Raw genomic sequence first — 27,231 nt, 5'->3', positions numbered from 1 at the left:
ACCAAATGTTAAGAGAAAACAGATGTTTACAATGCTTGGAAGGAGCCGAAATTCCCTGCTGGGTACACAAACTCAATCTAATAATGATGTTAGCGTCAAAATGATCTGATGTGTTTAAAATGGAGTTTCAGATCTTAAATGCCTTGGAAATGAATTACACTTTTAGAGAATATCATAGGGTTCAGTGTGGGTAATTTAATTAACTGCAACCAAACAGTGTTTTGGAAATGAAAGTGATGCTAATAATTCTGTTATTGTTTGTCAATTAATTTCATCTTCATAATACTGTGGTGATGTATTGCTGAGACGATGGTGATATTTTATTTGACCGTAAGGCACATTTATGAAACTTTACAGCTGCCACGTTACATTTGGAAGCATAGCATAACCCCGGCAGAACCAACATGGCTGGAGAATATCGTTTTCTTCAAAGTCTTTTTTTCTGAAAAATAAGGTGGGCCAGCAGGTTTTGCTTCAGTTTTCTTGTGGAGATAATATTTCTACGGTTGTGGCCAAATTCTGAGCCAGGACTTTGTGGGAACTGGACGGGCCACATTTTACACTTTTGCATCTAGCAGTTCCCTTTAGTATCAAAATCTAGGAAATTAAAGATGACATGATACATTAATCTACGTCTCTTTAGCGGTTTACCAAGTCAAACATATTGGAGTTATTTGCCTGGCCTACCATGCAACACAAAATACCAAATAATAATCCAAGATAATCCCAGCGAAGGAGTTTCCTTTCCGGTGATTGTTATTAAGCCGTGAGCTTTTAGTCTGTGAAGTTTCCTTTTCATTTGATTCATTCATTTGATAGTGGGTTTTAAATGAGTCATCAGTCATGCACTCATTGTGCATGAGAACTGCACTGCAGCAGCTGCAGGTAGTTTAATACCACCCCTTCATAAACAAATATTAAACCTCTGTGATTCCCGAAGACATCTGTGTTCTTACCACATACGTTTCAAGTGCTGACATGACTAAAACCTTTATTAAAAATCAATAAAGAATGTAATTGCATGAAATGCTTTAACGAAATCACCGTAGCAATCGCAAAATCTCAATGGGCTTCATTCATGAAACACGAGCAGAGCAAATTTCTGTGCAAATCGTTTGCAAAACCGTTGCAACGTAAATTGCTGCATTTAATTCAATTGGATTTATGAATGTTTTACATAGAGATTCGTTCTGCTTGTGTTTCATGACTGAGGCCCAAAGGATTTCCCATTGCACACTAAAATGCACTTACTTTTGTTCTTTTTTTTTTTTACCATTTCAAGTTCCAAATATTGTTTAAACTTTGCCAATTATACACATCCAAGACTTAGAATTTGGAAGTTGAGCTAAAATATAATCTAATTTTAAATAAATCTCTGTGTACTAACAAATATAAGTGTGTTTAGTGTGTACTTTATCTTTCTATTTAAAAACCAATCTTCTGTTCGTCTTCAATTCCACATTCAAAACATACGTCCTTCATTACTTACAGACTTGTAGCATTTCCCTAATTAAGCTGTCAGTGGATATTCACGAGCTTTGCCCCAGAGCTCCATTATATTCACTGTTTTTTAAGGAATTAGCACTGTTGGACATTTTGCTAATAGCCGACATCACAAAGACTGAAGGAAGTGATTGTTGTGGCAGCTCGGCGTTATGTGAGGTGAAGTCTGGTTATATATTGCCTTGGTGATTTCACCTGGCAGCTTCAGTACTCTCAGCCTGGTTGGACGTTGATTTAACTAGTTTTAATGTTCCAAGGAACATCTGGCTTCACCACAAGTTCATCCTACATGTTGAACTTTCTCCAGGAGAATTGCATATGCATTGAAGTCAGGGTTGTGTGCCACACTGAATGAAGTGAATTTTAAATTTAAGTTAAATTCCTAAGACAGTAAACAGGATGAAGGATTGTAATATGAATCCAAGAAAGGTTTTCAGCATGAATTATGCTTTAAACATGTTATTATATACACAGCGGGTGTATCCATATTTGCATGTTTGCACAGTGACGCAACATTTTATGCTTTTTATTTAGGCCTAGCATCTACTATGCTAGGCCTAAATAAAATATAGGTTTATATATATATATATATATATATAAAATCCTAATTTAAAAAATGTAACCATATACAAAAAATATACTAATTGTAAGACTAGATTTTTGAAAAAAAAGTAAGTTAGTCGACATAAAAAAAATAAAATGGAACTGTTAAATGAAAAGTATTAAATACAACAGAACCCCTGATTGTGTGATATTGCTTACTTATAAATAAATCTGAAAACAGTGTGGTGAATATTTTGTGATACTGTATGGCAACATTTTTGTTTTGGCACTCAGTATTGAACTTAGTTTAGAGATATATTTCTAATCAGACAAAATGTATTTTACATAACAAACAATATATATAATACATAATAAAAATTATTGATACTTTTTGGCACAATTAGTCAAAATTTTGTATTTATTAGCAGTGTAATTGGTTTGTTGCAAAACATACTGTAAATGCTGTTCATAAATGGAGTATTGAATCTCCTTTGTGTGACATTGTTGAATTTCTTCCTCTGTGGCATCAAGTTCCAACTCATGAATAGAAAGAGAGCCAGAACTTACAGAAGTTATAAAAAGCATGGACTGTTTAGCTCACAAAAATACCTATTTCAATGAGATAAATTCCTAAAATTTCACATGCTGTCAATGAGTTTATTCATTTGTTGCATTCCTTTAATTTTGATATCGCGTTTCAGAATAGGATAGGATGGGGTGTGGATTGTATTCTGCTTGAAGATCTGAGCCAGTACAGAACATAGTGCAGGAAAGTAAGTATACACTCATGCTCAATATTCTCCAGAAGAGCTAAGAGCTGAATGTATCTGTGGGCCATACAAAGAGCAATCGTGAAGCATGCTTGAACCATGTTCTACATGAAATATTTTATTTCATTTAAATACTTTTTGTAGCTGAAACTTAAAGGAACAGTTCACCTAAAAATCTAAATTTGTTGAAATTGACTCATCCTCTGGTCATTCAAGATAGATCATCTACAGTGAATGGGTGCCATCAGCATGAGAGAACCCGTTTGGAACTGTTGTAAACCGTTTTTGATCCGTGCATATTTCTCTCCTGATTCAGACGAGGCAACTTTTTCATTGGAGAAAGCATTATTAAAGATAAAGGACTTGAATATTAGCCAGAAGCAACAATTTGAATTTAAAAACGTCTTGATTGAACACGCAGCTTTTCACTACACTCATAAAAATAAAGGTGCTTCAAAAGGTTCTTCACAGTGATGCCATAGAAGAACCATTTTTGGTTCCACAAAGAACCATTCAGTCAAAGGTTCTTTAAAAAAACCATCTCTTTCTTACCTTTTTGTAATCTGAAGAACCTTATTTCGCCACAAAGAACCTTTTGTGAAACAGAAAGGTTCTTCAGATGTTAAAGGTTCTTTATGGAACCATTTAGACAAAAAGGTTTTTCTATGGCATCGTGAAGCACCTTTATTTTTAAGAGTGTATGTCAGTCTGTTATTTTCATATTCTGGCTGATCACAGGCTGCTGGCTCTGTCCTTCTCGCCGTCACGCGTGGTTCTGTGATGTTTCAGACGCAGGAGAGATTTGTGGCTCATGAACGTCTCATCTGATTTGTGTTCTCACACCAACGTGTATCAGGTTACTCATTTCTCCTAGAGTATTTTTTAATAGTACAGCTGCTGAAGTCTTCCTTGGACTGTTCACACTGAACAGAGACCCCAAGCTCAGTGGGTATGCTGCAGAAATTTATTAAAACTGCCCAAAGATATGTGAATTATGTGAGGAGCTGGCTAGATCTGGATGTTACCACCTGTGAAGAGGGTATTATTCATTTTTATTTTCTTTGTCAGTAGTTGTTCTGCTCCTGCAATACCGGTTAGGGATCATTAATCATTTGGATGCTTCTCGCTGAGGTCATTTTTGATTATAACTTTGTGTGTAATTTTTTTGTCCCAGGATCTATACCGAAGCCAGAACCACAACCATGATTGGCAATCCAGGACATCACACATAAGCAAACCATTGCTAAAATACAAGCCCTCTATCCATAATATAGCTTTCTCCAGTGAAAAAGTCTGAATCAGGAGAGAAATATGCACAAATCAAACACATTTTACAAGTCCAAAACACTTCTAAACTTGTACTGGATAAGTATTAAAGTGACACGACCATTTTGCGGTCATTTACACCATCCATCTCATGAACACTTAACAATAACTGTGGAACACACACTATTTATTCACTCATACACTTATTTATCTAACACACATACTAAGTCTACACCTCAAATTTGCACATAATATTCAGTACCTGTACATACAAAAACTGTCTATTGTAATATACCTGCACATACAACTGTCAATTCATATATTTTTATTCCTTATTTACTTGTTCTATTTTTTATTATCTGTGTTTTTTGTTCTGTCACTGTCATTCTGTTACACTGTGGAAGCTTCTGTCACGAAAACAAATTCCTCGTATGTGTAAACATACCTGGCAATAAAGCTCATTCTGATTCTGATATGGCGGAGGATTTTGATGTCTTTTCCAATTCTGCTTGCCATTAAGTAACAAAGCTCGGAGTATGTCAGCTCCTACAAAACCAGTGATTAATTCTACCTCTAAGTAAGTAAAGCATTGTTTATATAACACCTTTTAAATGTAGTGTTTACAAAGCGCTTTACAGAAGAAGTGCAATGCGACTTTTGGTAGTTGTGTCGGCCAATCAGATTGGAACGGTCTTTTTTCATCTAGCTTTTGCCATATTTTTGTTTGCCGTATGGATTAGTGAGTGGACCATAGGTGTGGCTTCTGAGACTGAGATCACACTTAAACATTAGTGGGCCAAGGCCAAATTAGGTCATTGCACAATTCCTAGATATTACCATTGATAAAAACGATAGGAAGGTGTCTGTCCAAAAAACATTTCCAAAGTTTTGCTCTTTGACACTGTTTATAGTTTCTCAGAGAGTGTGATGCCAAGCTTATGTTTGGAAATCTAGGATCTACTGTGCAGAACAGCCAAAAATGCTTTCATTTCTGTTTTTTTTTCCATGAAAAGTCTCGTTGTTAGATGACAAATAATGTTGTATACATTTTATGCAACTTAGAAAAGTGGATTCTATTTTTAGTCGAAAGAGAAAGAACGAGAAGTTAAATTCATTTGCAGTCTCCCAAGTTCTTCCATTCCTGCCCAGCTATTTGTTTATTTGTAAATCCAGAGAATTTGCCAGAAGCCTGAATATTGACATGTGGAATGCAGAACTATTGCTGCTCAGACTAACCATACATACACAATTGTGCGTTTGTGTGTGTGTGTGTGTGTGTGTGTTAAAGAGAGTGTTTGTTAGGGTAGAGGGTGTTTCCAAAAGCACTAAAGGTTTGGAATAAATGCTGTTTCTGAACAGCATGTACAATATTTTTATATTATATTATTATGACTAAAGCATAAATTCATATTACTGGGGAAAAAAATTCCAAACACTTGCATATGGCATTTCCCCCCATTAATAAGGCAGTGACGTTTAATATGTTTTGGCAAGGGAATAGTTAAAACAAATTTTTTTAAGAAAGACTTTTTAATATGAAAAGCATTCTCTTAAAGGGATAGTTGCCCAAAATGTCCTCATCTTCATGTCATTTCAAAGCTTTATGACTTAATTTCTTCCATGGAACACAAAAACAGCTATTAAGCTGAATGCCCTGGCAACTCTTTTCCATACAATGAAAGTGAATGGTGACAACAACCGTCACTGTATGGAAAAAAAAACAGCTTGGAAATTCTTTTGAATGTGTCTTTTTGTGTTCCACAGACTAAAGAAAGTCATACAGGGTTGGAACAACACAAAGGTGAGGAGCAGAGTTTTCATTTTTGTGTGAACAATCATTTAAATACCCCATCTGCGGTCTGAAACTAGAACCTTTGGGTTAGCGGCCCAGATCTTTCACCACATTCGCAGATTTGTGATTGGCTGATCTGTTTCCTCTCAGGGTGCACTATTAGAAAGCTGAAATCTATCAAGCTTTGAACTGAATTCAGCTGAACTGGATGAAACAAAAAATATGTGGCTAAATGTCAGCACTGCAACAACGGTGCTAAGACCTCCACGCACCTCAGATTCAGTAAGTTTTGATGAAACCGCGTGTGAAGAAAGCTGTATTCTGCAAGGAATTTTATAAGTCCATAAACATGTAATGAAATTTGCTCCGGTCTAGGGAACATGGGTAGGAAAAGTAAAATTGAGTGCTTCAAAACAGCCTCCAGTCAGGAGGGGCTAACCAAAACCCCTCTGCTTTATTTTGTTCACTTTAAATTTGAGCGACAAGACCTGACAGCTCATTTTTGTGTGAACAATCATTTAAATACCCCATCTGCGGTCTGAAACTAGAACCTTTGGGTTAGCGGCCCAGATCTTTCACCACATTCGCGGATTTGTGATTGGCTGATCTGTTTCCTCTCAGGGTGCACTATTAGAAAGCTGAAATCTATCAAGCTTTGAACTGAATTCAGCTGAACTGGATGAAACAAAAAATATGTGGCTAAATGTCAGCACTGCAACAACGGTGCTAAGACCTCCACGCACCTCAGATTCAGTAAGTTTTGATGAAACCGCGTGTGAAGAAAGCTGTATTCTGCAAGGAATTTTATAAGTCCATAAACATGTAATGAAATTTGCTCCGGTCTAGGGAACATGGGTAGGAAAAGTAAAATTGAGTTTTCTGTGGCAGACTGGAGTGCTTCAAAACAGCCTCCAGTCAGGAGGGGCTAACCAAAACCCCTCTGCTTTATTTTGTTCACTTTAAACTTGAGCGACAAGACCTGACAGCTCTAAGCAAAGGCAGATGGAGCGGGCCCGTTGACTGAGCACGGCATAAGACCAACAGAGCACCTCTACTGTGCTGGTGCCCCATTGTGCTAATATTATTAGCACAATTAGCAGCCGCTTAGAGTGCTGAACATTTGAATAATGGCAATGTCAATGTCACCAACGTGATCCCATTGCTCTTTGGAGGTATTTATGCATAAAGTGTGATTCTAGATTCTTAAAAAAATAATGCTGGGATAGACAGTGTTACGTGCAATATTAACATATGAACAGCTTTTACAATGGAAAACTATGTACAGTAGAGCTTCAGAGATGGACAAATGTTGATGAATTGAATGCACAGGATTTTATATTTAAAAAAATTACATTTATGCATTTGGCAGATGCTTTTATCGAAAGTGACATACATTGCATTCAAGGTACACATTTACATTTTAGCAGTTCTTGCTTTCCCTGGGAAATGAACTCACGTGACTTTATTGTTGCTAGCGCCATTTTCTACTGTTTGAGCTGCAAGAATATTTTATTGTATTAGTTACAGCATCATGTTTATTTAGTGCATATTATCGCATAGTGTAATCTGAGTGTTAAACTTGGTTCAACACACTCTCTTGGCAATTCTTTACCGTTTTATGTTTTGGCAGAAAGGTAGCTAATTTTTATTTGTACGGTCTCATTTGTATGGTTTTGTACGATCTGTTTGCATCCCACTGGCAGTTAGGTTCAGGGGTGGATCTTAATGGTACTGTACTAATCACATCATACGAATTCATACAAAATCACCACCTTGTAAAACCTGCACAAATTCGCCAGTCTTTCAGATATTTGTAAAAATGTAGGAAGATGTAAATACGTAAAAGTATTTGCATTTTAGGTGCTGATGAAACTTAAAAATTGTACGTTTAAGTATCTGTCCGAATGTGTGCATGCACTGCGAATACACTGTAAAAAATAATGGTAACACTTTACGTAAAGCCTTTATGTATAATGCATTATAAATGGTTATTACAGGCTATAATGCATTGTAATAATGTGCGTTGTAATACATTCATATCTTGTCATAAACAATTATAACTGAATTAAAAATGCATAGTGTAACAATGAGATTGTGCAATGCATTATAAGGTGCGTTACAAGGCATAATTAATGCATTAAAATTACTTTTGCATTACACATAAAGGCTTTAAGTAAAGTGTTACCAGTTGTAAACAAACAAAGTTATTTTAAAAGTTATAAATTATGTTTTACATGTAGTAACTATTTCTACGTCAACATTTTACATGCATTTTTATTTACTTTCTGTTTCTTTGTAATTAAATGTGAAATTTACTAGCGATTTACTAGCGATACAATTTTCAGTGTATGTGTACCTCAAATTTGAATGAGATCCCCTTGATATTGCATAATAATGTTTTTGAATATAAAGAGCAAGACAAATAGAGTCATAGAGGTCTGTGAGAACAAGTTGTGAAATTGCTTTGCTTCTAGGTTGTTTTAGAAGCTTCAGCAGACGTTTTACACTTGTGCAGTGAGGTCAGGCAAGCTGATGTCTGTTTCAGCTGGCTGACATGTTTGACTAGGGTAAGCGTGATCTGTCTACTTGAGAATTTACAATGGGAACCCAAGACTAATGTTTTGATGGCTTGTATCTTTGGAAGGTATTTATTGAGGTAAAATGCTTGGAAAAATGCTCTGTTCTTTTCAGAGAGCATCTGGTGGAAACATGCATCGCAGTACTGAAGTCTATTCCAACGCTGTCAGACACGGTTACTACAGAGACCTAACTGCTCTTTACGTCTGTACCTCTGATGCAGAGTTGAGGTCAGTGACTGAACTTATTTCATGAGATGAGTCATTACGGTAACTCATCATTTTAACGTGTCCTGCGTATATGGAGGAATAATTCCGGAAAACGAGTTCCATATTTGATAACTGGCGCAGGTGGTTTGTCTGTTGTGCTCGGTGGTGGATTTGGTGTTTTGACTCATACACTGTGTAAACTGTAATCAGTAGGGGTGTAAATATTTGCATGGACAATGGTTAATTATGATTCTTTAGAAAATGATGTGATGCATCAAGAAATTCGGTCATGATTAGGGTTATAAAATATCTTGACATTTTTAAGCCTTTTGAGCCTGCTGTCGGTAAGATTTTTGTTTTTGAAAGAAGTCTCTTGTGCTCATAAAGGCTGGATTTATTTGATCAAAAGTACAGTAAATGTTGTTATATTGCGAAATATAATAACAATTTAAAATCACTCTTTTCTATTTAAATATATTGTAAAAAATAATTCAGTGTCACATGATCCTTCATAAATCATGATGATTTGCTCAAGGAACATTTCTTATCATTATCACCGTCATTATCGCAATATATTTGTGCAAACCATTTTTTAGGATTCTTTGATAAATATACTTCAAAAGAAAAGCATTTATTTGAAAATACTATTTTTTGTAACAATGTAAAAGTCTTTACCATCACTTCCAATCAATTTCATTCATCCATGCTAAATAAATTTTTTTATTTATTTGAAAAAAAAACTTAACAGTTATTATATATCTATATTGTATATATGTTGTATATCTCAATATTTATGGATTTGCTCTAAAATGGCTTAACAAGTTTGATTTTCAACCAAACAGCCCTTGTAGCCAATAGATTCTGAATGTTCAATGAAATAAAATACAGTAGAACAGTTTTTTACACTTAGTGAACACAAGGATAAATATTTAATGGACTTTATTTATGTGCATCAATATAAAAACAGCAAGTAATAAATCGTAATATTCAGCATATATTGCCACTTAAGGCACCATTTTCACTACTGCAGTTTAACTACTGCATTCAACTAGCCTTTTTTATTTCAAATGGCACATAACAAAACAAACTGTCACTTTGCATTTTTCCATCTAGACCAAAAACTGAATTTGACCTTAGGCTGACAGTGAAACGTCTGGCAGCATAAAACTAACCTTTGGCTCTCCATGTCTGTGAGGGGAAGCAAGCACATCTTCATATACTATCTTTCCCATCTTTTTTGGCATTGAAATGATATGTTCTTGAACGGTGCAGTATTTAATCACAAAGAGCATTTGTTCTGAGACCAGAGAGCTGTTTTGAATTATTGCTTGCCATTTAGGGAATTTTGCATAGTACGTTGTATCCTTCACGCTTCATGTCTCGGGTCAGCGCCGTCTACTCATCTTCTTTCAGCCTCAGATGGTTTTATTTGGAGAGGACCAGCTAAGCTAACCGGACAGATGTTTTTTTTTCTTTCCTCAAATCTATACACTCCGCATTATTACAAGCGCTTACGTTCCCAGACGATGATTTACTGCCAAAAGACGATTCATGAAACATCCTGTCACTTAGAGCTGAAAAACACAAACAAACATGTCACTGGGGTTCCTTTTGTGTGAGAGTGGCTTGCGTGTAAATGAAACCGTTCCTGTAGCTCCGACAGAGCTGAAAGACGAAGGCAGGCGATCTGTATGTTTTCTGTGAAGGATGGGCCGCACTGATTCTGTTGTCTGAGGAAGGAAATCCTTTGAAGAGGTGCTGTAAAACAGCTCAAGGGCTTTTCAGTGCCTCACCCTTCTTATCTGCGCTGTCTCTTTAAAGAGATCCTGGTGTAATTACGGCATTAGTAAGTAATTAGGATCATTTTGGCAGGTATGTGAAGGAGCTGCTCAGTCCTGAGATGAGAATGGCTTGTGAAAATGCTTTAGCACATGGTTGGACAAATAAAAATGTCATTTTTCCTTTTGGCGTAATGGTATTGGAGTTGCTACTGTAAAAACTACTGTAGGCCTATTTGATTATGACTCTTATTGGATAAGCTCAATTTGAGGCTATTACACATTTATGCTTTTGGCAGTCATTTTTATTTAAAACAACTTGCATTGCATTCAAAATAGACATTTTAGTTCATTTTTAGCTAATTTGGTTCCCAAGGAATCAAACCCATGGCTTTGGGGTTGTTTCTAGTGCTACGCTGTAATTGTTTCCTTTGTCAAGCATCAGATTATGATTATCAGATTATGCAATAATTTTATTATCCTGAAAGATTGCTGAAGACAACTGGTTTTGCATTATTTTTGCAGTTACTTGCAGTGATTATAGTAGTAGCCAGTGGCTCTTCAATGCTCACCTGGTCATTTCTATGCAGAAATTAAAGTGAAAATCTTTGACCGATCTTCCTATGTCCTCATACTTATCGTGTCTCCCTGACACCACAAAAAAAATGCAAACCTCTTTAAACCTTTCAAATGATGACATAATAATTATGCTGACTGATGATGAACTCTCTATTTTTTTGAAGATCTGTTATTATGAAATATGCTACCTTTAAGCCTTTAAGTCATAATCGTGTATGTACTTGTTATACTGTGTTATATATATATATATATATATATATATATATATATATATATATATATATATTGTGTGTGTGTGTGTGGTTTTGAACCGATTCACATTAGATTTTGCTTGATCTGATTCACTAAAAATAATTGAATGAATTGAACTCATTCTATCATCATTTTCACTACTTTAGTTTAACAACTGCATTTAACTAGTCTTTTTTATTTTAAATGGCACATAACAAAACAAACTGTCACTTTTAATTTTTCCATCTAGACTAGAAACTGGATTTGACCTTATGCTGACAGTGAAACGTCTGGCAACATAAACTAACCTTTGGCTCTCCATGTTTGTAAGGGGTGCCTTTTGGTGTCCTGTACATAAATAACTAATTTGCCATGATAACTTAACATAAAAATGACTATGAAAGGGTGTGTTATAATTAGGCTAAGTTTTTATATTCATAACAAAAGCATTACTTGGCTCTTTAGATACATTTTCTAGATTTTTCTAGTTTTGTGCAAGAGGATGCGTGTTATTTTACTATGTCCCATGCACTGCTCATTAAATTTAAATGATAGTAGAATATTGTGGCAAATCATAAAATAAAATAAAAAATTCTCCTATGAATATTTTGGTAAATAAGAGATTACTCAATTGAAGTGTATTGATCATTTGGTAATAAAAACTATATTTTTATTTAATAAAAAAGAAGAGTTTCGTCCATGTCCCTTGAATGGTTGTCCACCCTGTAGTATTGGGGAATCCGCCCCTTTGAGAAAAGGCCATCCCCTTTAGTGACATCAGGACAACAGATTTTTTGTCTCTTCAGTGGCGGGAATTTCAACAGCTGAGGTGAATAAGTTGGTGACTTTTCAATTGACAAATTTTCTTTGCATGAGTTTGGTTACTTGCTTTGCCAAAGCTGAACTTGTCCACCCTGTTGGCAAAAAATATGCCAGAAGTGATTCGAATACAGTATTTTCAAAATATTTAAGTTTAAATATACCAAATTCTCTTCAACAACCAGACTAAATATTTAGCTAGTCACAGTTTGTTGTAAGCTAACATGCTAATTGAAGCTTAAAATGTCCACCCTGTCGGCCACTTAGACTCGACAGAGTGGACATAAACATAACAGGGTGGAAATAGCATTAATTTGTAGTTAATATTGCTAAAATCTAAAATGAATCGGGGTGGGTTATATCAATGTGATTGAGGATGTAATTATATCATTTATTATTATTATATTATTATTTTTAATAACCCTGTTTAGGAAAGGGACATCATACCTTTCAGAAAATATAATTTGCATCTTAATTTTGCAATGAAAATAGAAATATAAAAATATGTTCATAATGTTTTACAATATTATTTTTACTGTGTTTTTGATCAAGTAAATGGAGTTTGTTAACCATAAATGGATGGTTTTCAAATCTCACCAACCCTAAGGTATGCGGTATATATGACTTTCAAGTTCAGTTTCAAGTGCAAACTTTCCAGAAGGTCTTGAAGGCAGTAAAAGTGTTTGACATTTGAGGAAAAAAAAACCTCACTATGAAAGATTCAAATTGGAAGACAAGATATTTACATTTTTAGGTTTCGGCTTATGATTCTTATCACAGGTCTGATTTCATGTCACAATAATGCATTTCAACACTAATACTTGAAGGACATGTTTAGAAACTCTTGGTGCAGTCTCTTGGTCAGCTTTGCCCCCACAAGTGGTTTTGGTTTGAATTTGGATCTTATATAAGACATTTTAAAGCGGTTGATGTAATTTGGCACACACGCTCGTCTTTGAATTCATCAAATGTAGCTCCAATCAGTCCTGCGCCCAGGACTGTTGACACTAGCAGGAAATCAAAGTCCAGCGCGGCAGTCCTGCACTGCCCAAACCATGTGCTTGTGCATGAGGCAGCCTCACGGGGAAGATTAATTAGTGTACACAAACGTGTGTGGATGTTTATACACCAGAGTGTGTTCTGAGATGTTAACATATCAGTCAGCTCTTGCTCTCCTTCACTGCCAACCACATGGCCAGACACATGTACACACACACACGCACAGACATGTATATATTCACGCATGTTTGTGTGCGTATGCACACAAAATAATGTTACATACTTTTCGATGCGCCATAAGAACCATAAAGACGTAAAGCTCATAGATAGCTACGTATGCAGTCCAAGCTAGCCATATTGAATTAAAAACAGGTGTCTTCATAGTTTGCATTCTTCCCAAACACAAAAGTGGTTTGACCGGAGCGGTTTTGAGTGTGTATCGAGCCCTATCAAACCAGGGTCTCAGTGTAATTCTGTATTTATAAACACGAGTGCATTTGGGTTTGTGTGACACGGACCGTGTGCTATAGACTACCACAGGCATAGCCCGACTATTGAAACCATATTTTCACCCCTTTTCCTAGCACTTATTTTGAAGGGAAGCCTGTCGTACATCACGGGAACGCTTTGATGGGGGTCTCTGAAATGTCTCAAACCGATCCCTCCTAAAACTGATCCCTCCTAAAACTGATGTGCAGTGGGATTGAGTCTTGCTCCTAAATGCTGGAATAACAGCAAGCTTGTGTGGTTGAAAAATTGAACGCAAAGCGAGTTCAGAAGCCATTCATTACGATTTAACAGGATATTACTTGTTGTTTAACGTTTTAGTAACTAAGCAGGTCGCCGTTGTAATGGTTTAAAAGCGTGCGCCTATAAAAATGAGCTCTTAAGTAATGCACGTAGTGATGTGGTGTTTTCTTTTGCTCGAAAGGAGCGTTGATGGAGGATTCGGGATAGTATCCGTCCTCTTCACAAACCGAGGATTTGTCCGGCATCCGTAGTCATTAGTCATAATTAGCCATGGTTATTTTTCCACTGCAATTGAACAATTAAACTTGAAATTGCTTTAAAGAGAGCTGGGAATTAAAATAAGCTAAATAATAGCATTAACTTCCAATGACTGGAAAGCTCTCTCACAGTTTAGCAACACAGAGAGCTTAACATGCCACGTGAAACCAGTGATAACTCATTTTTTACACTGTATGAAGAAATGTAAGTGGTCTGTGGCTATATCGACTAAACTATGTCTAGGGAGCAATAGCACATGCTTAAATTAATGATGGTCTTTCCTTTCACTTGTGATGGAATCAGTGATTTACAGATCTTAGGTGAATGAATCGTTCACTTCCATGCACTGATTCATATTTCGTTAACCAAAATAGCTTTTTGCAATGACCATACGCAATTAAAATGAGGTAAGGATTTTGTTAAATGATTTAGGTTATTTTTGTTTTTCGATAGTTTATTTTGTTACATTTTTTTTATTATTTGTAGGAAAAAGGTGTACGATATGATGCAAATACATTTTGAAATAGATTTTGTAGACCAATTTTTAATTAATTTGTTGAGTGTTTTAATGAGCTCATAGCACAATATAATGCACTTACTTGTCGCCACCAACTGGAGTAACGATGTAACATGTAAAATCGATCAACTAGTCTGAGTAAGTTTTGAAGTGAACTGATTCAAAAGAGTTGGGTCATTTGGATGAATCCAAATTGCTGTGGAAAGTCTGATTCATTCAAGTTAATCGGTGTGTTTAGACAGTTCATGTAGCTAAATGAACAAATTAAAAGCGAATGGTTGATTCAACTCCCCGCACTTTGTTTTCGTTGTAAACCCTTGATTCGTTTTAATGTCTGCAAAGTACACTCTTAAAATTTTTTTGAAAGGTTTCAAAATGGAATTTTCGCATTGATTCCAGAAGAACCATTTTGGGCTCTCCAGAGAATCTTTTTCCTCTATAACAAACCTTTTGTGCAATGGAAAGATTCCAATGATGTTAAAGGTTCTGCCATTTCCAATAAAGAACCATTATTTTTAAGATCGTACCACTCTGATAATATTAAGATAATGCTCTTTTGTAATTATTTGAAGAATTATTGCTGTTGTTAACTGTGTCGCTGTCTATGCATTGTAATAAATAAGTTATTAATTTGTCATGTGTTTCAGATTTCAGATAGGCATAACTAACTTTTTATAGAAAATAAACTTGCTATATGAATATTGTAGTTCAATTAAAGCAGACGAGTCATTTTTGTTTAAGTTTTGCTATCATTTATCTGGTTATCTTTACTGTATAATCAAAATCCACTTAGCTAAATTTGTTTGCATCGCTCATTTGGCATATCTCACTTAAAAGCAGCTTCATCATTTGCTCTGAAGCGTTCAGTAGTGTACAAGTGTACATTTCCTTTGTTTAGGTGTAACATGAGCCCACATGACTTCTCCACTATCCTTTTGATATGAACGCTGAAGAATGCATCCCATGTAATTAATGTAATTGCGTCCCATGTAATGGGATTCTGTGAGAGGGGCTTGCGTGCAATTAGAATTGATTACATGGTGAGGAATGTGAACAGCATGTACATGTGGAGTATGATTATAAAAGCAATCTGGCCTTTTTTAAATTAATTTTAAGAAATGGGCCACATATTGTTTTTTAAAACATATAGAGAGGTCCAAACATCTGATGCTGCATTGAAAAAACAAAATATAATTTAAATGAGAGAAATATATAAATTTTTGCTCAGTCTTTTGGACTTTACTGTGTTGCGAACATGCAGTTTACTTCTCATAGTTGTTTCCTCCTCTTGAAAACAACTTCTGTGGAAAGAGCCCTATAGTCATGGATTTAGAGATGTTTTCCTGGTATGGAAGGGCTTTGATCTCTTTTGGGGATTTTGGGTGTACATGTCCTGATAGTTGCTGTAGGTAATCACTTCATAAATAGAAATAAGCTGGCTCAGAAATGAGCCGTAGTGCTCTGGTGCAGTCCAGCTTGTTATGGGAGTCTTATGTCTGTGATCAGATAGCTACCCTGACAATATCCAGACCCCTTTCTGTTTCCATTACATTGGGAGAGGGGGGATCCGGCACTTTAGTTCTACTCATTGGGTTCAGCAATTGCTGAACTTGCTACAAAAGTTCACACAGTCGACTCCAAGAGAGTTCAAAGGCACCATTTTTTTAAATACATCCATGCGTTCATACTCATAGTTGCACTACATTAGCCAAAGTTATTGAAGAGCTCCTTGGCAGCGTTTTGAAACTAAGGCCTGTTTCACACAGCGCACAAAAGCAGTGTATGTGGTGCATATTTATTTTGCCACCCATATTAACAAACTACGGTATTCACACTAGCTAAGCTGTGCAGTGCTGTGTAGCAGAGGTGCGAGTACATTTTTAATGCCGATGAAGTGCACTATACTCACTCATTGTGCCGCATTCATGAAACGTTCTGAAATATATGCAAAAATGTGGAGGAAATTGTGCATAAAATGGGCCTTCCTGAAAAACCTCTTCATAAACCTCAGATTTGATAGTTAAAAGTGTGTATTTTACATATTTGTATATAGTCTCATTCACAATTAGTATAATTTCCACCCATTAATTATTACTATTACTATCTTTTGCACTCCCTTCACAGGTTTGGCAGTATATTGCATAAATGCTAAAGAGATTAATTGGCTCAAAAATTATTATTATTTTATTAACAAAAGTGTTAAGCTTGCAGGCAAATTCCATTGGCGCTCAGATTAATTGTGTATAGTAATAAAAAAAATAAAATAACGGGCAACACCGTTTTCAATCATTTTTGTTTATCAGTGACATTTATTTTTTAAATTATATATTTATAGTGCTATCAAAACGTAGTGTCTAAAAGAAGACAAGACATTTGGATGTTTTACTCGCCATTTATATGTGGATAGAAGCAGGTGTAATAACTGATATTTTACAAATACAAAGACTTTCATGAACCCAAAAATTTATATCATAACATCATTATAAACAATTTCCAAAAAAGTATTTTTGCTTGTGTGTCATGAATGAGGTCCATTGTTTAAAAAATAGACATCTGTGGTGCTTGATGCATGTTACAAACACAGTAACAGGCACACAAACTCTTTCTCTTCAATAAATCTGACATAAACCAGACGATTTAACTAGTTTGGTTGTTCTGTGTAGATTTATTACCATTTTGATGAAAAATGGTGCATGCTCCTTATTTAAATTAGGTTTCATGACCATTTAGTTTGTTATAATACTCAATGGCACACCCATGATTACCATTTTATGATTTATGGCTGTTAATAATAGAAATAGTTAAAGATACAGTTGTTCCAAACCTGTGTGAGTTTTGTCTGTTGATAGATATTTTGATATTTTGACTTATAGTATTGAAAAATACAATATTTCAATGTCAATGGCTACCCTCAACATTCTTTTGTGCTCAACAGAAGAAAGTTTACAGGTTTAGAGCAACTTGTGGGTGAGTAAATGACAGAATTTTACTGTCATAGGGGTGAACTATCCCTTTAATTTAGTATTCCAGAAATCACTTTGTTTTCTATGCAGACTCTCAGTTCTGAGTCTGCAGTGGAAACACATCAGCGTGAGTCTGCTGTTGTTTCGCTTTCAAACTACATGTATGTGTTGTGTGACACAGAAATGGAGTTTAAATGCTTTACATTTGACTAAACTAAAATCTAATTCAAAACATAAGATGTGATCCTGGGAGTTTGGGTCTTTGTGTGAGTAAAATAATAATAAAAACATGCAAGCAATTTATTCCTATTGTAATTTACTGACCAAGAATGAATTACAGGTGGCAGGCTAACCTGCGAGAAAAGCTTCACGGTTGTCCAAAATCAGCATTATTTTCTAGTCCTTCCAAGTAGGCTTTGTTTAAATTTACCACTGATAAAGAGTAAACCAGTCAAAAAAGAGAGAAAAACAGAGAGGATGAGTGAGCAAGAGAAAGTGAGGGATAAATAAAGAAAGATAGCAAAAGAGCTGATGTCTCTGGAAATACTTGAGTTCTCTGTTGTTCTTCGTCCGTCCAGAGCTCTAGGGAGAGTTTGGCTCAGAATGCTGCTTAAACACTAATTACATTATTACTGTAGCTCAGCAATATGGAACTGATCAAACTAGCTGTTTTTAGGAAAACTAGCTGTTCTATCAATGAGATTTATTCCTTAAAGACAAAAACCGCACACTACTGCACAGTAGTAACTGTGTGTGAAGACTGTAACATTGTTCTATTTATCATTCTGTCGCTCTGTTGTTCTATCTACCTTATGTCTGAGATCAGATCTATCTATCTATCTATCTATCTATCTATCTATCTATCTCTCTCTCTCTCTCTCTCTCTCTCTCAAGTGTTTCTGTCATAACTTGTTTTGTTGGTGGAGAAAAAATAGTCAAATTGTCTATAAAGAAAGTTACTGGCTATATTAACTTCTTGTTTACAAGACTGCATCACAACCTTGTGCTTACATGACTGTATAATAGTCATGCTGATATTCAGAACAACCAAGTCCTGCTTAATATTTCAAAAACTCACAAACCAGCCTTGCATTTACAAATGATTGAAGCACATTTAGCTTGGTTCCTGTGCTGGTTCTCTACCTGATCCAGAGTACGGTGAGGAGGGAGATTGTGGGTTACCTGAGGAACGAACCCACATCTGGATCTTTTTCCTCCTCTGCCCTGACAGCACAGTCCTGCTTTCCATCCACCTGTCTTTGATATACTGCGCCGTTTTAATCACCTCACAGTGCTAAAGGCTGCACAACAAGCGGAACTCCCACAATTCTCCATAGACGTGGCAAGGTGGTCCAACATATTGTGCAAAATACATAAATGAATACATATATAATGGCATGCTTACTGTATCAAAGCCTTTTAACTCTAGTAAACAAGTCCATAACTGCATTTGTTTGATGTCTGAATGCCTGTTAAAGTAAGAGTGATAAAAGGTCTGTCATTGGTGTTTGACTGCTTGTTTGAATTAAACGTAATCTTGACCTAATTATGGTAATATTTTAACGAGTCTGTAATTGGAACATTTCCCTGCTGCTTTAAAGTGCTGATTTAAAAGACCAGCTTTTATAGTTTGGTACCCAGGGAAGCTGGGTGTTGGATCTTTTTATGAGACTTTGTACGTCTGTACATGTGATTAGAGTATTTACGTAGGCTATTTAAGAAATGACACTTTGCCGTTAGTGTTGATGTTTCAAATTGTGATAAAAGCTATAAAGATGACTACACAATTAAACTGAAGTTTAGCAGTCACGCCAATGCTCATTTCTGTCTTTGAATTGCTAGCCGTGCTGACTGGTTATCTGCCTGTTGGTTGTTCTTGTGATTTTGTTTTGATTCATCTGTCCATAAATGCTCATGAGAGAAACCAAACTTCTGCCCATGCCGCAGTCAAAAATATGTATTGAATGAATTTAATATCTGAACAGATGTAATAGCAAATGTTTTTTTTTTCGGTGCAGAAATGTCAAGACTAGTCTATGATGTTAGCCGCTTGAATCCATGCCCAGACAGAATCTGCAAACCTTTTTCACATTTTCTGTGCAAAAGGGGTTTAAACACAGTAAAATGTGTTCCCTGAAGCTGTACTACACGCTTATTGTTAACTGAAAGCATAATAAAATTTGCCAACGTATTTAATAAACAAAGACAGATAGAGTATGGGAACTTTGTGGAAGATGGGACTTTGGAATTGTTCTAAATGCTTCTTGAAAGGAAAAATACAGTTGACTCAACTTTTGAAATAAACCAAGGCTTTACTGTAGGTACCAACTTAAAAATAAGGGAGTATCCTCTTTTTATGAATGACCTTTAGCTCAGAATCTCCCATCACAGACAAGATGAGGCTCCATGTGCGTGTCTCTTGGTTTCATCTGCTTCCTTTTAAACACAGGAAATTAAGTCAAAGGGTAGTGAAATATTTGTGTTTATTTTTGCTGCTCTTAACAGATAGAATTTCCAAACATCGGCCAACGACTGTCCATTAGCAAAATCAGAATTATCATGTCTGTCTGTCTGTTCTTTGATGCGTTTCTGTTTTTTGTTTCCTTTAATCTGCTCTGTTTGTATGTTAGCTTTTACCCTGTGTATCAAAAGAGCAAAAGTTTTCCAAAATGTATTGAGTCATGCGTATTCTTGTCTTGAAGTATTTAAAAAGGTTAAATTAAAGTTTAAAAAAAATAAAAATAAATAAATAATAATAATGCTAATGTTAATCATAATAATAATTTATATTTTATTATTATAATTAAAGGGTTAGTTCACCCAAAAATGAAAATTCTGTCATTAATTACTCACCCTCATGTCGTTTCAAACCCGTAAGACCTTCGTTCATCTTCGGAACACAAATTAAGATATGTTGGATGGAATCTGAGAGCTGTCTGACCCTGCATAGACAGTAACGCAACTGAAATGTTTCCAAGTCCAGAAACGTAGCAAGGAGATTTGTAAAATAATCCATGTGACATCAGGGGTTGAACCGTAATTATACGAAGCTACGAGAATACTTTTTGTGCGCAAAAGAAAAAAAAAACGACTTTACCCTGGTGCCATTTTGGAGAATATCCGCTGGATGTAAACGTTCGTATGCTGGTCTGTGTCAGCTGCATCACGCTGGATCTGTTTCCTACGTTGTTGTGATTTGATCTGAATGGAAACAGCGTATCCAAATTGTAACGAATTGTTGAATAAAGTCGTTATTTTTTTTTCTTTTGCACACAAAAGTATTCTCGTAGCTTTGTATAATTACGGTTGAACCCCCTGATGTCACATGGATTATTATACAGATCTCCTTGCTACGTTTCTGGACTTGGGAACATTTCAGTTGCGTTGCTGTCTATGGGAGGGTCAGAAAGCTCTCAGATTCCATCAAAAATATCTTAATTTGTGTTCCGAAGATGAACGAAGGTCTTACGGGTTTGAAACGACTTGAGGGTGTGTAATTAATGACAGAATTTTCATTTTTGGGTGAACTAACCCTTTAACAACAACAATAATAATAGCAGTAGTAGTAATGTAATATCAATAAGAAGAAGAATAGTAGTATCACTTTTATAATTTGATATAATTTTATGTATTTTTATATAGTCAATATACAATAGTCCAATGTCCAAACTAAAATGTAAAATGGTTATTATGATAAAAAATGAAAGTATCTATGTTACAGCTGTGTCTGGCTTTTTCCCAGCCAGGTCTTTAGACAAACTTTACAACTTTGCCGACTGTGCGGGACTGCACCTGATCTTTGGGCTGAATGCCTTGCACAGAAACCCTGACAACTCATGGAATGCCTCCAGTGCTCTGAGTCTGCTCAAATACAGCGCCGGCAAAAAATACAACATCTCCTGGGAGCTCGGCAATGGTGAGTCCTTACCGTTGCAGATTCACAAATTATATTTTTGACATGATATCAGTCTGAGACACAGAATGTTGTACATCTTCCTTCTGTTTATGAAAGAAAAAGGAAGCATCCATCCCATCGAGCAGTGATTAATTTGTGTGCAATTGTGTCAAAACTTCACACTTGAAATTTGATCAACCCCCCTCCCCCCACGGCCATCCAATATGTATATGCGTTTGTTTGTTCATCTGAACAGATTTGGAGAAATTTAGCATTACATCACTTGCCAGTCCTAACAGCTGATGAAAACATCCCAATAATCCACAATTAATGTAAATAATCCAGAAGCTATGTGTTTATGAGAAACAAATCCATCATTAAAGGGGTCATATGACCCTTTTTAAGACATTTTTAACTTAAATACTTTTTTTAATAGTTGCTTCAGGAGAGAAATATTCACAGATCAAGCACCATTTATAAGCAAAACAGTTCTGAACAAATATGTTGGTGGATTTTGATGTAAGAGGACAACAGGGGATGGACTTTTTCACTGTGTTTTTATGGATAATTGACTCATATTTTGGCCAGAAGAAATAGACAGAAGTGATAGATTTGTTTCTTACAAACACACAGCTTTTCACTTCACAAGACATTAATTGATGGACTGGAGTCGTGTGGATTGCCTGTGGATTATTGCGATGTTTTTATCGGCTATTTGGATTCTTGCTCTGACGGCACCTATTCATTGCAGAGGATTCAGGAAATATAAAGCATGATGGGTTTAATAGGAAATATTGAAACAAGTTTATTTGTCACTGTCCTTAGTCTTTATCTCTCTGTTTATTTATTAATTTATTTATGTTCCAGCAAGAAACGCTCTTGGAGTTTGAGGGGAAAATGCTAAATTTGAGCGAAGGCCCTTAAATCCGCACTCAGCAACTACTGTATATTTCGTTTCCAGTGTCTTCTCATTGACAACCATCCACTTGAGACAGTTGTAGTGCTTGATGTACAACAGCCTAAAGGCTGGAAAGGGTCAGCCGGATAAGCTGAGAATAGAGAATTGAAATTATTTTTATTTTTTTTTATACAGAAGCAGTCTTTACCGATGCAATAAAAAGGACCGACATGGGCAATTCAGATGGATTTAAAAATCTCAGGGAAGCTCTGATCATTATTACATTACCCCACCTCTTTATATAAAACAAATTCCATTCGAATAGGGCTTGTGTCAGGAGACAAATTCACAAAGCAGAAACCAAAAGGACACCTGGTGATTTTGTAATCTGCTCTAAGCACTCATTCATCTATTGTCCTGTGCCAGACATGCTGCAAATCGCCCCATTCATGTTGCCCTTGTATCAAATGTCTCTCTATAAACATCAAAACAGCACAGAGTGTAAAACCTTTGACTTGAAGAATTATGATCTTATGATGATATGGGTTACTTGCATAAAATTAGACAGAATATAAGCTATGTTACTGACAGCATGTGTAGCCTGAAATATCGCACACTTTCCATACTAAACACTAACCCTATAAAAATACCAGAGACCGATTTAAGAATGTACACAAACCATATATTGTCTTAATCCCTTGTTTATTGGCTACATGTTGCATGTGTCAAAACTTTACTATTTGTTTGCATAGAAAAACTGCAGGCGTACAGATCGCTGCTTTCACTCGGAGACTGTCATACGAGACTAAGGAAGCAGCACAATAAGCTTAATACCTGTCTTAATATCTTTTAATATCTGTCACATAATACCAGTTAAGAAGTTATCCTTTCAGCAGAATCTTTTCATTTTGCTAACTCTAATAAAAAGCATGTTATTACTGGAACAGCCATTTGAATGTTTAAAAGCTGTTGCTAAATCAGATTTTACAGAGCTGTTTATTAAAAAACAAACACTTTCAAGTGAACAAAGAGTCCAAATGAAACAAAGAGAAAATTTATTTTTAGCTGTGAGTGGATGTTTATCGAGTGGGTCGTGCCAGCGTGACAAAAAGTGATGATTTATTTCATGATAGCGTTTCATGACTATGTGTTATTTGTGGTTTTTCTAAATGATAGCATAATATTTTAATGGATAATAATAATGCCTCATATTTTCCACTGGCCTCTGCTTGGCCCGGTACTGTATTGACTCTACAGCTCTGCATCTCTGTGTATCTATTCCAGACACAAACACACACTCACACAGGCTGTGATGTTTATAAAGTTCGCCACTTGACTTCTGTAACGTCCTCGCTGTGATTTCAAGTGTGCACCTCCCAAAGTGTTGCATTGTTTAAATAGTTTACAAAGCGCTGACCACAATATAGGTCATAATTCAAAGGCAGTTTGCATATTTGCTTGTGATTGGGTGTCAGGTTGCTTCAGAAGTCTTAAAGGGATAGCTCACCTGAAAATACAACTTCTGTCATTATTAAACTGTGGAACATATTAGGATAATTTTTGAAGGATTTGCGCACAGCTGTTTTACTATTGACCATGATTGTTGAGAAAAAAAGAGAAAAAATATATTATTTCTATTCTGCAAGGATGCATTAAAAAGATCAAAAGTGACATTTTAAATTTTTTTTATATTAATTGAATTTAAAATAATTGTTGTTCTTTTGAACTTTCTATTCATCAAAGAATCTTGAAAAATGTATCATGGTTTCCACAAAAATATTAAGCAGCACAACTGTTTTCAACATTGATAATAATAAAATAAAATATACATGGAAGCTTGTTTCTACCACAGAGAAAAAAAAGGGAAATTGTGTCATTTTATCACAATTTTTAGTTTTTTTTTTTTTTTTGCAATTTTTTTGGAAGAGAAGAAAGGTCTGAATTCTGTCTCAATTACCTTTTTTAATTATTTTTAATTATTATTATTATTATTTTTTTTTTTTTTTCAAAAATAAAAAAAAGCTTTGGAAAAAAAGGGAAATTTTGTCATTTTATCACAATTTTTAGTTTTTTTTTTTTTTTTTGCAATTTTTTTGGAAGAGAAGAAAGGTCTGAATTCTGTCTCAATTACCTTTTTTAATTATTTTTAATTATTATTATTATTATTTTTTTTTTTTTTTCAAAAATAAAAAAAAGCTTTGGAAAAAAGCTTCCATACAAATATGGCAGCAGCTATTTGCACTAAGTGTAAATAGCAATAGAGGCTATTTACACTAAGTGCAAATAGCGATAGAGGCTATTTACACTAAGTGCAAATAGCGATAGATGCTATTTACACTAAGTGTAAATAGCAATTAGATGCTATTTACACTAAGAGAAAATAGCATATTTTCTTAGCGATAGATGCTATTTTCACTAAGTGCAGATAGCGATAGATTCTAATTACATTGTTAAAATAGCAGGATTTTCTGCTATTTATACTACTTATTGCAAATAGTGGCAATTATCTGCACCTCAGTATTATAGTAAATTATAAAACAGTATGCAGTAATAACGTATTGAGTGTAAATTATAATTTTAATTAAAATTATTAAGTGGATGCCACCTCATTGGGACAATAAAGCCCTCCCTACACCTACCCTAACCCTACCCGATACTTAATTTTCAACTTTTTGATTATTTCTTGAATTTTATTGAAAATAAATGCCTTCCCGATGTGATACGAGATTTGAAAAGGGAGAAAAAAAAGTTCGGTAAAAGGCGGATTCGAACCCGGGTCAATCGCGTCAAAAAAACTACAGTACGCGCTTTACCATCTACGCCACTATGACAGCTGAAGATTCTTGGCCGTCTTTTATAGTGTTGAACATCCCTATCACACGTTTGTGGGCAGAGCTAGTGTAAATAGCCTCTGCCAACAAGGCGGGCTATTTGCACTTAGTGTAAATAGACACTCCGTACAAATATTTCTGTAGGATCATGTGACACTGAAGACTGGAGTAATGACCGTCTAAAATTCAGCATTACCATCACAGGAATAAACTTTATCATAGGCGAAGTGTGTTTAAGGCAAGCCTTCCCCTGGCAAACGGGGACTTGGGGCAAAAATGCCACTAAATTGGACAAAAATGCCCCTGCACAAACAAATTAAACCTATTACGTCTGTTGCTAACAAAGTGAATATGAATAGACAGTGTCGATTGCAGCGTTTTTACAGTGTTGCGCATTTTAACCAATCACGCACAATTCTATTGAGCTTAGGAATGCAATGGCCAATCAGAGGCGTTCACATGAGTCTTTGTTGAAACTCATCAGTTTTTTTGAGTGTGCACGTGCGTTCGCAGACTGAATTCCGAACTCTTGCGAATTCTCTCATTATAAACAACAAAGCGCAGATGTACGTACAATGTACGTGTATATAGCTTCAGTGATTACAACGATAGTTTATTTTTTTTGAGAGTGCTTAAACTCGCAATAGATCAATGTTAGTGATAATGTCACTTTCTATATATAATTTATTCGCTGTTTGAATAACCGTGGAAAGGAAACATTGCATAATTATCCATTTCTAACGTTTTTATTAAATTGTAATCACGTTAAATACAAATTCAGCCCCATTAAACATTTTTTTAGCCTACATGACACCCATGTCTGGTTTTTGCCTAAAAAGACGGGTTTTGTATGATGTTTAATACATTTGGCTGCTTTTAGCCTTACCCTGGAGTTGGTTCACCCTCCGCCTTATGCTGTTTATATATTCAAATAGAAAATAGATATTTTAAATTGTAATAATATTTCACAATATTATTGTTTTTTTCTGTATTTTTGATCAAATAAGTGCAACCTTGGTGAGAATTAGAGACTTTCAAAACCATTAAAATAATCATACTGACCCAAACTTTTCCAGTTAAATTAATCAGTCATCTTTAATTAGTTATAGTCTTATCATGTGTTATTTTTCTTTATTTCCCGTCACAGAGCCCAACAGTTACCGCACAATGGCTGCCCGATCAGTCAACAGCTCTCGTCTGGCTCAGGATTACTCTCTTCTGAAGACGTTAATGCAGTCGGTGCGTTTCTACAGCCGAGCAAACCTCTACGGGCCCAACATCGGCCGTCCTCGAAAAAATGCAATCCTGTTACTAGATGGGTGAGTGTCTCTGTCATTTCATCAGAAATATTATGGCCTCCCTGTGTGCACTTATTTATATGTGGAGACTGATAAATTATAAACTGAATCTGTTCCTGCAGAGCTGTGCAGGAAACTCCACAGGTTTCTGCTTGTGTGTTGGTTTAATAAGTATTCTGGATATTTTGATAATGCTGTCAGATATATTGTACTTTCAGTTTTGTTTAACACATTTGATATATTTATAAATATGAAAATTAGAGTTGTGAGGCTTTTAGTCAATTTTGGTTAGCTTTGAAGCCTTTAGTAGATGTATGCGTTTACAGTTAACACACTTTCTCGTCTGGAAAAAGGGATAAAAATATACACTACCGTTACACTAAGTTTACGGTTAGTTTTTTGCTTTTCTTTTCATGCTTTTCATTCAAGGATGCATTAAATTAAATGACAGTAAAGACATTTATTAAGTTGCAAATATTTCAAATAAATGCTGTTCTTTTGAACTGTTCTTTCAAAGAATCCTGAAAAATGTATCAGTTTCCAGAAAAATATTATGCAGCACAACCTTTTTCAGCATTAATAATAATAAATGTTTCTTGAGCAGCAAATCATTTCTGAAGATTCATGTGACACTGAAGACTGGAGTAATGATGCTGAAATTTTTTTTTTTTTTAATTTAATGACAGGAATAAATTACATGTTAAAATATATTAAAATAGTTACTTTAAATTATAATAATATTTAATTATATTACT

At 35.3% G+C, this 27,231-nt stretch overlaps 1 protein-coding gene across 1 annotated transcript in view; it reads left to right on the top strand.

Moving 5' to 3' along the window:
* LOC107601035 (heparanase 2) overlaps positions 1–27,231 on the top strand; it is an 86,820-nt gene that overhangs the window by 10,455 nt on the left and 49,134 nt on the right. Inside the window, exons 4-5 of the mRNA XM_016293047.1 lie at positions 21,297–21,470; positions 26,326–26,497. Coding sequence (XP_016148533.1) covers positions 21,297–21,470; positions 26,326–26,497 — 346 coding nt within the window. The remainder of the gene's footprint in view (positions 1–21,296; positions 21,471–26,325; positions 26,498–27,231) is intronic.

Source organism: Sinocyclocheilus grahami, unplaced genomic scaffold (assembly GCF_001515645.1).
Source record: "Sinocyclocheilus grahami isolate Dianchi unplaced genomic scaffold, SAMN03320097.WGS_v1.1 scaffold297.1, whole genome shotgun sequence".
NCBI lineage: Eukaryota > Metazoa > Chordata > Actinopteri > Cypriniformes > Cyprinidae > Sinocyclocheilus > Sinocyclocheilus grahami.
This window is presented reverse-complemented; position numbering and strand designations above follow the sequence as displayed.